Source organism: Chinchilla lanigera, unplaced genomic scaffold (assembly GCF_000276665.1).
Source record: "Chinchilla lanigera isolate Chin_1 unplaced genomic scaffold, ChiLan1.0 scaffold00081, whole genome shotgun sequence".
Classification (NCBI taxonomy): Eukaryota; Metazoa; Chordata; class Mammalia; order Rodentia; family Chinchillidae; genus Chinchilla; species Chinchilla lanigera.
This window is the reverse complement of record NW_004955482.1, coordinates 2265880-2277993: the sequence shown is the minus strand read 5'-3', so window position 1 is coordinate 2277993 and position 12114 is coordinate 2265880. Positions and strand designations below refer to the sequence as shown.

The following is a 12114-nucleotide window of genomic DNA, read 5'->3' as shown; positions in this document are numbered from 1 at the left end:
AATGCTGGGATTACAGGTGTGCACCATCATGCCTGGCTTGTATATGTGCATTTTTGCAATTGCAGCCATATCATAATGATAGTTTGGTTAACCATTTTTACCTAAAAATCCATTCAAAGCATTTCCTGTGGGGCTGGAGTGTGGTAGAACACTTGCCCAGCACACAGGAGGCCCTGGGTTCATTCCCTCATGCAGGAGAAAGAAAATTTCTCTGTCGTGGAGGAGACCGTCTCATTTCCACTGGCCAGGAGCGGCCGTCTCACTTCTGCTCTCCCTCCGGTGCAGACAGTGTCGTGATGCCAGGGTGTGCGGGCTCCTCTGGGAAGGGTTTCTCCGTTCTCTTTGGAGCGTCAACCCGTGCGCTTTGGGGCACTGTTCCCAGTGGCTGGGATGGAGAGCTGACCTGGGCATCCGCCCGCGGATGCCCTGACGGGGACTGGGGCCTGTGTACTATCAGCGGGTGGTAGCTGTGAAGAGAGGGAATCCCGGTCGCTTGTCCCCCAGCCCCGAGAATCCGGAGGGCGTTGGGTTAGGTGGAGCCAGCCCCACCTGCCTGGTCTCTCTCAGATTGGAATCCATGAGGTTCATTCCCAGAAGCAGAGCCTGGAGCGGTTGTTACCAGGTGCTGAAGTGGGGTCGCAGGCAGTGCTGGTCAGAAGTTACAAAACTTCTGTTCCGTAGAAGGAAAAGCTCAGGAGCTCCAGCGTGCAGCAGGCTGAGGAGAGATGAGAACGTGCCTGGACTTGAGAGCTGCCGAGAGTGGATTTGCGCTGTGCAGCGCGGAAGGATGAGTGGGTGAGGTAGCGTGCGTGTCAGCTTGAGTTTGCCGCTGCACGGGCGCATATGTGCTCCATAAATACACACGGTGGTGAAGCACGAGGCTGTGCGTGTGCTGGATACACATCGTGCTATAGCAAAGGAAGTCCTAAAGATCTAGAATTCCTCAGGCACGATGATGGGCGAACTTGCAAAAGTCTTTTGCCGTTAAGACTAATATACAACTTATTTGAAGCGTTGTTTTCTTAACAAAAGAACGAGTGTGGTAAAGGAGGCATCTCATTCCGTTCCCCTAAGCGCCAATTTAATTCCAAGAACTTCCAGGCTGACAGATTGGAGCCTCCTTTGGCGCAGAGCTCTGTGGCCGAGCTGCCCCGTGTGGGGCCGCAGGAAGCAGGTGTCCACCTATCTGTGCTCCAATCCCGGCCGTCAGCCCACTGGCAGTGCTCCCACCGCTCAGAGGTGGCCAGCCAGTGTCCCCAAACCCCGAGCCAGACACCCAGCGGGCCTTCCGGTGGGGCTGGGATTCTCCTCCAGGGCGTGTGGAGCCCACACCTCGAGCCTTGCCCACTGCACTGTAACGCATGTGTACTTCACTTTCTACCCCATATCCTCGCCAGTTTTCTTGTTTGCTGTTGTTGGTACTGGGGATTGAACCCAGGGCCTTGCTCTGAGCTACCTTTCCAGCCTTTTGTTTCATTTTTGGAGCGGCGTCTCGGTAAGTTGTGCAGGCGGGACTTGAACTTGCAGTCCTCCTGCCTCAGCCTCCCACGTGCTGGGATTAGAGGTGTGCTCCTCCAAGCCCAGCCCTGCCCTTGGTGGATTTAGTTCTGGAGTTCTGGGCTGGCTCACTGAGTTCGCAAGGCCGACTGTCTGCTCACTAACCGGGCCCTCCCCTGTGAAGCGGCTTCTTAAGTTTTCCACATGTGTCTTCTTGCATGTGTTTGTCGCTCTCTGGCAGAGGCACTATAAGGGACTTGCGCCGTGTGCTCCCTTCCCCCGGGAGTGTTTCCATCGGGAAGCTCCCGGCATGGCAGTCACCCTGTGTCTGAGCTCCGTGTGGCTGTGGCACTTTCCCTCAAGTCGCTGCTGCTTCTCCACAGCCCCGGAAGCTGGCGCTGACTGAGGCCTCTGCACCTCAGCCACGACTGGCCGGGCTGTGCCCCTCCGGCTTCCGGGGCCGTGGTCAGCAGCTAGGGGCACGGCCTGCTTTCCGCAGACTGGGAGCGGCAGGGCTGGCTTCCCGGGCTGTGCATGCGCTCATCTCCCCGCTTCCTTCCCAGGACTCTGGTGTCTGCGTTGGGCTCCTCGGACAACCCCCTCTCCTCCCCGATTCTGCGTTCAGTGGAGTGGCAACCCTGCCTCTGTCTGCCCCTAAATTCCCAACTCCTCTTTCCCATTCCTGGGTCTTGCCAATCAGGAGGCCGCGGATGGGGTTGGGGGCAGTCATCCTCCGAACCATGACCCCCTTTGGTCCGAAGGTTTGTGTCCTTGTGGTGCAGGGAACTCATTCACCTGCTCCCAGCACAGCGCCCGACACCTAAGCCCCCTGCCCACCATGTGCCTGGGTGGGCTTTGCGATGTCTGCGTGTTTCAGGGCCGAGCACGGCAGGAGTTGCAGGGTGAAGCGTCCCTCCCACCCCATCCCGGACCTGCGCCTCCCGGCTGCTTTCCACACGCACGAGGCTGTGCCCACAGCAGTGTGCTTATTCTTATGGACACCCGTAGGCAACAGATGTGCATTTTTTGCACTTGCCTAGCGATACTGTCAGTCTTTACATGTGAGCACACACACACACACACACACACACACACACACACACACACCTGGGCGCCTGCCTCTCACTTCCTGTGGGTGCTTCCTCAGCTCCTTCTAGTGGCCAGTAGCTTCCTGTGCTTCCCAGTCCTGCTTAGAGAAGTGGGAGGTGGAGTTCTCTGCAGTGAAGCTGGACAGACAGGAAGAGGGCTCAGGAATCGCCCGCCTGCGTATCGCCCGTGGAGACGCCTCGGCACACCGAGTGTGCTCCGCCGATCCGGCCTCCTCTCGGTCAGAGCAGTGGACGGTCAGGGTTAACCATCACTCGTAGGCCCTGGGGCCGCGGACGTGGGAGGCATTAGTCCCCGAAGACCCTCCCCTTCCCGTGTGGTGCGGCTGTCCACCTGGGCCTCCGTCACCGTCACCCAGGGGCCCCTCCTCACACCGTCCGAAAGCAGCCCTGCACACCCGCCCCGCACGAGTCCTCGGGCCTGTGGACACCCCGTCTCTCCCACCCTGGCGGCTGCTCGCAGGCACCGCGATGAACCCAGCTCGGTTTGCTTGTCTGTGCTATAACCCTGCATGGCTGCAGGCTGGCTCCTTCTCAAGGAAGGAGAGGCTTGGCGCTGACAGATGGTCTCGAGTGATATTTTTTTCACTGTTACATTTTTTTTTTGCGGGGGAGACAGGGTCTTGCTGTGCAGTTCAGGCTGCCCCTGAACTAAGTATATAGCCCAGGCTGGCCTCAAACTTGAGGCAACCCTCCTGCCTCACCCTTCGGAGTGCCGGGATTACAGGCGTGCGCAATGCTGCCCTATTAAATGGCTTCACTATTAAATTTAAAGTGAATTAACTGAAAGCAAATAGCCCTGATGCCAGTGGTGGTGTCTCGGCTGGTGTCTCCCCGGCTCGTCCAGGGCCCGGCTTATCACAGCAATGCTGGCGTCCTGCCCAGCAGAACTGGGTGCCGCTGAGCCAGCCGCCGACAGACCGCGCCCTGCTTGTGGTGACGTCGGCTGCTCTGGCCATGGTCGGTGGTGGGCGGGGGCCGCTCCCGCACTAACCTCTGCCTCCTCTCGCCGCCGTGTTGCAGGTCACGGGGTCCCTTTCGGGGTCATCTTTGGCGGCACGGATGTAAACGAAGACGCCGGCCAGGAAGAGAAGAAGGAAGTGATGGGGAGAGTGCTCCAGGAGGCCAGGTGAGATCGGAGAGGTCCCGTCCAGCAAGGGTCTGCCGCGGTACAAGCCCGCACTGGTACCAACTAAAGGGAAGAGAGACGAAACAGAAGAACCATACGTGGTTATCGCTGGGGAGCTGACTGAAACAAGATGAGAAGGCGCCCGGCAGGCTTGCGTCTCACCCGGTGAACCAGCCCCGAGCCACCTTGCTCTCCTCCGGCACCGATTTATTTTACCGCACCACGGCTGTGAGCAGGCTGCGCTTGGCCCCCCCCGGTGAGCCCCGGATGAGCATCCTCGGGAGGCGCCGTAGCGCACACAGGACAGGGTCTTCGCTCTCCAGGCAGCGCGCAGGCCGGTGGGCCTTTACCAGCCCAGTTTAGGGCCCAGCTTCTCTCAGTTTGCCCAAGTCGCTATTTTTGGATCTATTAACCCTTTCTGAGGGGGTCAGAGCTGGCCTGCTTTTGATTTTCCTTTTGATTTTTTGTGAGAGGATCTTGCTAGGTAGTTCATACCAGCCTTAAATTCTTGAATGGATTATGTAGCCCAGGGTGGCCTCCGCCCACAGGGTGGCATTCCTCCTGCCTCAGCCTCCCAACCTGTGGCATCCAAAACTGTGACCCTGTCTGCTGCAATGTGTGTTCCCAATCATCACGGGCCCTTAGCTGCTCGTCATAAGTATCCCTGAGGTCGGCTGGGCTGTGACAACCCAGGGTGCCCCCCAGAATTCTCAGCTGTGGGGAGGGGTGTCACTGCCCCGGCTACAGCGGCTCCCACTGTTGGCTCCCCGCGATGTCCAGTGTCTGGGCTCGTTATAGGAGGTGCGGTTTACCTCGTCTCAAGCCCTAGGTCCCGGCAGACAAACAGCCAGAACAGAGCCCTGTGAACAAGCTGAACTTTGACCTGGGTCACTTTGCAGAAGAAAGACAGGAGCCCCTAGTCAGTGTGGGTCAGCATGGGGTGGAGAGGCAGCCCCCGGCGTTAGCCCTTATTAGAGTGGCCGGGTGGGGGCCGTCCTCGGTCCTTTCCTTCTCTTGCACCGTCTCTGCCGCTCACGCAGGGACCTTCATCCCAGTGCGGACAGAGGCCTGCGTGGTCTGGAGGCCGATGGAAGCGTTAGGATCTGCATTCGACGCAGGTTGTGTCTTTGTCTAGAGACAGGGCAGACCTAGAAGACAACCACAGCTGCACAGCAGACCGGAGCAAACTGGGAGTCTTGGTGGGAGAACCCGCTCCGTTTGCTTTGTATAACAAATGCAGTAATAAGAAATAGATGATGCTAACAGCAGTACCCATCCTCTAAGGTCAGATCCTACACCAATCGTGAAAGAAGAGGGATTGGATTGAAAGTCATATACATGTTCTCCCAAGTGACGAACTTCACCAGTGGAGAGATCTGTAGGGCCAGCAGGCCTCGTTGGACCCAGGCTGGGCGGCGCTCTGTGCCCCGAGCCTCCCTGGTCCAGGGTGCAGGCAGGTGAGGGTCTCACCTGGGCCCATGTGGGCCTGGGCTCCGAGCCTACCTTATCCCCGCGGGCCTGGCCCAAGCCGCCTTCCGCTGCGTGAAATCTGCGATAAAAACAGAGAGCCAGCGACCGGCTTTTAGCTCTGTAGACTCCTCGCTGTGGGCTTGCTGTGGCTCAGCTGTAAGCCCCGCCCCAGAAGCCCGGCAGGCAGTGCGGAGTCCTCTGAGGTGTCCTTTCCATGGGGCCTCCCCTCCCCGTTCACGGTCAGGGCTGCAGGGCCCGGCGGGGCCCATGCTTCCTCCCGCCGGTGAGTGTGGGGATCGCCCCCGAGGCCAAGGTGATGGGGTGCGTGCTCTTCCCAGTACTCTGGACGCAGCTTCTGTGGAAAACAAACGTTTCAGACAGAGACACACGTGTGTGTGTGTGTGTGTGTGTGTGTGCGTGTGTGTGCGTGTGTGAGATGGCAAACAGGTATAGAATCACTTCGGGGTTGCTGGTGATAGGTGATCTATCATTACAGGTTTTCTTAAAAATGTTCTTGCACCCTAAAAATGTATTACCTTTAGATTCCTGTGATTCATAACCTAATGTTATAGAAGGAAAATAATTCTGTTTACCAGAGACCGTATTGAGTGACTCCACCGTACAATATTATCATTAGTATTATTCATTGCTTTGTTATTACAACAGATACTGGTTGTTGTTTGGGGGGGTATTGACTGCGGTTAGCGTCGGGAAAGCGGCATGAATCGTAGACTCCCTGTCTAGCACAATACAGGACATTTTCCCCTGCAAAACGAAATATTAAATTTGTCTAGCTTTATGATGAGTATTTTATTTTTAATCAAATACTTTTAAATCATTGGATTTTTATGGGGTAGAACTTGAACTATTTCAGTATTTAAAAGTTTTTTCCTGTAGAATACGGTACTCAATTTAGCATCAGCCTTTCAGTTTATAGGTACTGTAATATGTATTTGATAATTATAAATGTCAACATTAAATAAAAAGTACTCAAAATTCGAGGATATTGTTTTGTGAAGGGTCATCCAAGGGTACAGTGAAAGAAACTTAATATTGTTAGAATGAGGACCTCAAAAATAGTTTCACAGAGCCAGGCGTGGTGGCGCATGCTTGTAATGCCGGCACTCGGGAGGCTGAGGCAAGAGGATTGTTGTGAGTTCGAGGCCAGCTGGGGCTACACAGTGAGCTCAAGGCCAGCCTGAAATGCACAGCGAGACATTGTCTCAATCAGACAAAAAAAAAAAAATTTCACAGTTAGGAAATATGTAGCACAGATTAGGTTAAACTATGCAAATTTACTGCTTTGCAGGTTAAAAATAGCTAAATATTAGTCATTATGCACAATTTGAGCTATAGTTTTACTAAAGATTTTTATCTGTTTTGTTTCTTTTTTTGTGACAGGGTCTCTTTATGTAGTTCAGGTGATCTTAAACTCATTGTGTAGCCCATGCTGGCCTTGAATCCACAGCAATCCTCCTGCCTCAGCCTCCTGAGTGCTGGGATAACAGGCATGCGTTACCATGACCAGCTTACCGAAAACGTTTCTCATAAGCAGAATCATGTATCAAAGTGAATAAGTCTATTTTGAAATGGCAAAATTCAGCCAACAGTGCAGAAGTAGCTCCTTTGTATTTGTCCTGAGAAAGGTGTTATTTATTTTCCTACCATCCCAGGCCTTGGGACCAGGCCCTCCTCACACGTCCTCTCTTAGGGAGAGTCCTGTCACCTGCGGATCTGGAATAAACCAAGCGTGTCTGGCGGGACTGAGGCACCTGCTGCAGCACCCTCCCCTCACCTGGTCCTTTCACTCCTTGGGACGAAAGTCTCCAAGACTCCTGCCCCAGGCCGTGGGGTAGGGTACCCGAAGCCGGGGTCCCCATGGTGATGGCGGTGAACACACACAGCCTGGCTCCCTCAGGTCACCTCTGGTTCGCGCCTGGGTGTCCCGCCCCTGCCCCTGCCCTGTCCGCCTTTCTGTCAGAGTTGAGGTCAGAGCTGTGTCCCTGCTCTTGTCCTCTGAGTCGGACAGGGTCCTGCCGCCTGCTGGGTACCGGGCACCGCTGGAGGACTGGGAGCAGCCGTGAACACAGCCCTGTTCCCGTCCCTGTAGAGCTGCCCTTCCCATGGGGAACCCGGGACCCGTGCTCGTCACATTTGTGGGTTTAGCTTCTTGCAGATGTGTCCCTGAGGACGGCCCCTGAGTGTGAGGTGTAGACGCGCCCCGGCGGCTCCTCTCCTCTTTCGGGGGCTTGATTTGTTTCTCTCCTCCGGCAAGTTCAAGGCCGTCACGTCTGTCCATGGCCGTGCGGGGTGGTCTGGGCTGTAGGAGCCTGACAGTGGTGTTGGTTCTCCTGGAAGACAGCAGCAGAAAGCTTTTATGGTTATTAGCAAGGGACCAGGGGCCGCGGCAAGCAGTCTCCATGCCGTGTGTTTCTGACTTGCCTGGTTCTGACGTTTCTCCAGGTCACGGCCCTCCCTGAAGTGCCCGACCTTAGGCCGATGTTATTTAGGGCCCCACCTTTTATCCCAGCGTCACAGGATGGCACGATCCGAGCGGAGTTCAGTTGACTGACCTTCCTCTCCGTCTTAAGGGGGAACGGGGAGCAGCTCGTCACTGGTGCCAATGGCGCAGTCCTGGCTAGGCCCCACCCTCATCCCCCCAGCTGTGCCTGGCGCCAGGAGGGTGACCCGGTCCCACTGTGCAGTCTGGTGAGATCAGACCCCTCCCTGCTGTCCTTGCCATGTGCAGAGGACGCTTGAGGAAGGCAGAGGGTGCCAAGAGCGCCTTCAGGGGAGAACCCTGCCCTTCCAGGTCCTGCTCCCCCCTCGAATGATTCTTTCCCCGCCGTATTCGCCGGATGCTGATTTCCTGTCGGCGCTGCACCTTCTCCATTCATGAACTGGAGTTCCACTGTGATAAGGAGGAGTCGTCCCTTTGACCCCGCCTACGGATTCGATTATTTATTCACAGGGACACAGGCGCTTTCCGTTACTGTGACACAATACCCAGCACCTACCAGTTAAAGGAGGACAGGTTTATTTAGGCTCCAGTGTGGAGGTTTCAGTAAACAGTCCCTGGCAGGGTGATGGGAAGCAGGAGGGATCAAGGGAGGAGGAGGGAGACAGACCCTGCCGGGCCACGCCCCCACGCTCCAGCTCCTCCGCCAGGAGGAGCATCACCCACCTCCCAGCATCACGGCTAGCTATGAACTCATGGCCGACTAACCCTCCTCCTAACTGATGAGGGCCACACCCCGTATCCAGTCACAGCTGCGGAGCCCCACCTGTGAGGCGGTGGGGGGCATGTAGATGTGAGCCCACGCAGACCTTACTCTACTTTCTCCTATGGATAGTCCACTCCTGGTATTTACTTTGGTGTCCAAATTGTCCCACCTTTGGCCCCGGACGTGTTTGAGTTGGTGCCTGGGTTGTGCTGACGTGGCTTCTCCTTCTTGAGCACGTTCCTACTTCCTGGCACCGTACGCCGTCCCTGGTTTGTCCAGCCACATCTTGTCCTGCTTCTACAAATGGCTGCTTCCGAAAGGACACCTTGTTCCTTCTTCTGGCGAATGCTACTCAGAAACCAAGATCTGCGCTCCTTGCGTATGGGTGCCGTTTATTCTCGGCTCTCCTCGCGGGCAGAGTTGGGAATGGGTACCCGTCTCTAGATCTGGGGATTCTTGGTCCTCATGTTGGACTTGCTGAGGTGGAGGCTTGTTTCAGGAGCCCAGGAGAGGAAGGAAGTGTGTTAGAGGACGCGCAAGAAGAGGGTGTCGGAGCTGTACAGTGGGGAGTCTCAACATTGGTGCTACTTGACACCTTGGGAACTGGGAGAAGCGTAGCGGCACCCCTTGAGACACTGGGGCGAGAGGTCAGAGAGGGGGCCTGAGACCCAGTGCCCTGGGGGGTGGGACAGAACCCATCTTGGGGACCGTGCAAAGGCCAAGGGGTAAGCAGAGGCCCCTGTGCCCCATGCTGCCAGCAGGGCAGTGTAATAGGTAGAACCGTTGGGTCCCTCAATGCGGGGGTCCCCTTGACCTTGGTGAGAGCACGTTTTTTCCGAGTGGCTTAGATGGAGACTTTTAAATGGGCTTTGCTTTTACATAATCAAATCTACCTCCTCTTTAAGATGTGTTCCTTTGTGTTCTCAGAGAATCTTCGTCAGGTCCTTAGAGACCCGAGATGCAGGCACGGTTTTGTAGCTCTCTTACAGCTTTATCATTTTTGTTGACTCTGGAACTATCTTTGTAGATATCTGCTGTGAGGAAGGAAACTAACTTTTCTTTGCTAAGCCCATACCTGGTTTCGTGCTGTGTGGGATTCTCAGGTATATTTAGGTCTGAGTCCTGCCTGTGTTGGGTTTTGCTCCTCCTGGTTTTTCTTACATCATCAACACTATCTTAATTTTTACGCTTCGAATATGTTATGACATCTAATACAAGCCCCGTCTCTGAGTTCCTCTTCATCAGGATTTTCTGGGAGTTTGTTACTCCTTACACTATGAACTTTATAGTTATTTTGTTGACTTCCAGTGGACATGCATTTGTGGATTTGGTCTGAGGTGTCGCTGGATTTCTCACCCAAACTGGTAAAGAGGAGCATCTCTGTGCTGTCCCTCTCCGGGGGGTGATGTGCGCTGCCATTAAACGGTGGCTGCTCACCGCCCTGCAGCTCCTGAGAAGCACAGAAGCAGATTACCTTCGCCTTCATCTTCTTCCTTTGGTCCTCTGCACGTTTGCTACCGATCCCACTGAACCGTGTGGAAATGCAGAGGTCACCCCAGGTCCCTGCCCGAGGGTGAGGGCAGGCTGCGGTTTTCGGTGGGCACCCCCAGCAGATCTTGGGTGCGTGCCTCTGCCTGCCCTTGTAGAGGTGATGGGCGGGTCACCTTCTCTGCAGCACTCAGGGCGGGTGGACGACTTCCTTGCTTCTCTCTGTCTTAGTCACTTTTCTTTCTGCTGGGATGAAATGCACAGTACTCACAACTTAAAGGAGGGCTTCCTTTTGGTTCTTGCGTTTAGTTGATAGGTGGCTGGCCCCCAGGCAGGGGCCATGGCAGGAGGGGCCAGCAGGGGAGAACTGCTCACCCCGCGGGGTACAGGAAGCAGAGAGTGAAGGGAGGCGGGGGTGGGGGGGAGGTTAGCCCTTCCCAGTCACACTGCACCTTCCAGCACCGAGGCAGCTGCAGCCCACCCCAATCCGATCACTCTAATCCCCTAAGCCCATGAGGCCTTGGGGAACACACGGACACACAGACCGTAACACTCTCCTATGCCTTGTTTTCTGTTTTTGAAAAATTTGCCCCTGCTTCTCTGCCCTTGCGTGGAAGGAACAAGAAGGACAGGGAGTTTCGAACGTCATCTGGTTGCTCCTGGCAGCGCCACCCCTTTTCCTGGTGTGAGTGGAGGTGAAGCCCAGTGGTCAGTGACCACGAGTAATGCAGATTGATTGCACTTTGAATTTAGCGTCTCACCCTGTCTCTCATAATTTGTTCCAGAGAGCTGTTTCGCGGTTACGTTAATTGAATTCTGGCCTAATTGCTTCTGTTGTTTTTGCTCATTTGCTAGGTTTGCGGTGGCGTTCACAGACTCGATGAAGGAGACGGTGCTGACGCAGTGGGTATGTGCTGACCCGCCTTGTGCTCTGCCTGTGCTGACGGAACTGTGGGGCGGCGAAGCGGAAGGCAGTGTTCTCAGGCCCCACAGCTGCCCGGGGACGGTGCCTGGGACAACACTGCCACGTGGGTCCTCTGGACTGGTTGTTTTTTGTGTGTGAATACTCTTAAAACTTCACTAATTTTTCAGTCTTGTCACTGCATGACAAAAGTAACCCAGTGACGAAACTTCTCATGTTCTGTTAGTTTTCTTTGTATGTCCTCAGATTGGGAGATGCGCAGGCCGAGCTGTGAGTGCAGTGGTGGCCTCACCTACCCAAGTCACCACCGCTGAGGCGGCAGAGGTCTTTTCTGAGTCAGACTGCTCATCGGCAGAGTGTTAAAGTCGGGCCTTGTTAGATCTGCAGTCTAATTCTCTTATATACTTTGTTCTTGGTGCATTTTAGATTCACACAGTGATCACGCTCATCATAGGGAATTTGTACACGATACAAGTGGCTTCTTTTTTTCCCATTCCCCTCCTTCAGCCTCTCTTCCCCTTCTTATTTAGAAAAGCTTTGCTTCCAATTTTTCCTTTTATTCTTTTTTCTTGTCCCTTCCATCCTTTCTCCCTTCCCCTCTCTTATTCCCGTTCTCCTCTGTACATTTTATTTCCATTTCCCAATATCTAGTATGCATTTTGGCCCTTGTCTATACTCCTGTTTTCTCACACCAGAACTGACCTTCCATTTAGCTAGAAATGTCTCAAGCTTGTCCTTCTTCATGGCAGAGTAATACTCCATTGTATTAAAAAAAACCCCACATCTTCTGTATCTATTCATTGGTTGATGGGCTTTTAGGCTGTTTTCAAGATTTAGCTGTTATAAACCATGCCACTGTACACATTGGTGTGCATATATCACAGTGGTATGATGCTTTTAATTCTTCCAGGAAGATACCAAGAAGGGGAATACCTGGGTTGAATGGAACCTCTAGTTTTAGTTTTTTGAGGAATCTCCACCCTAATTTCCATAGTGGTCACACCAATCTACACTTCCACCAACAGAGGAAAAGGATTCTTTTTTCCCCACAGCCCCCCGCCCCAGCATTTCTTATTGGTTGATTTCTTGATGACAGCCATTCTTTCTGGAGTGAGATGGAATCTCAGTGTTGTTTTATTTTGTATCTCTTGAATGACCAGTGATGTTGAACATTTTTTCATATACCTATTTGCAATTTTTACTTCTTCATCTAAAAAGATACTCATTTCAGATGGCCATTTTTGGATTGGGTCTTTAAATTTTTTTTTTTTTTTTTTT

At 54.0% G+C, this 12114-nt stretch overlaps 1 protein-coding gene across 1 annotated transcript in view; it reads left to right on the top strand.

The window, feature by feature from the left end:
- The window catches only part of Glt1d1 (glycosyltransferase 1 domain containing 1), a gene marked incomplete at its 5' end in the record, with an annotated part of 75240 nt that overhangs the window by 5305 nt on the left and 57821 nt on the right, over positions 1-12114 (top strand). The window contains 2 exon segments of the mRNA XM_013503709.1: positions 3627-3732; positions 10770-10821. Of these exon segments, the coding sequence (XP_013359163.1) occupies positions 3627-3732; positions 10770-10821 (158 nt within the window).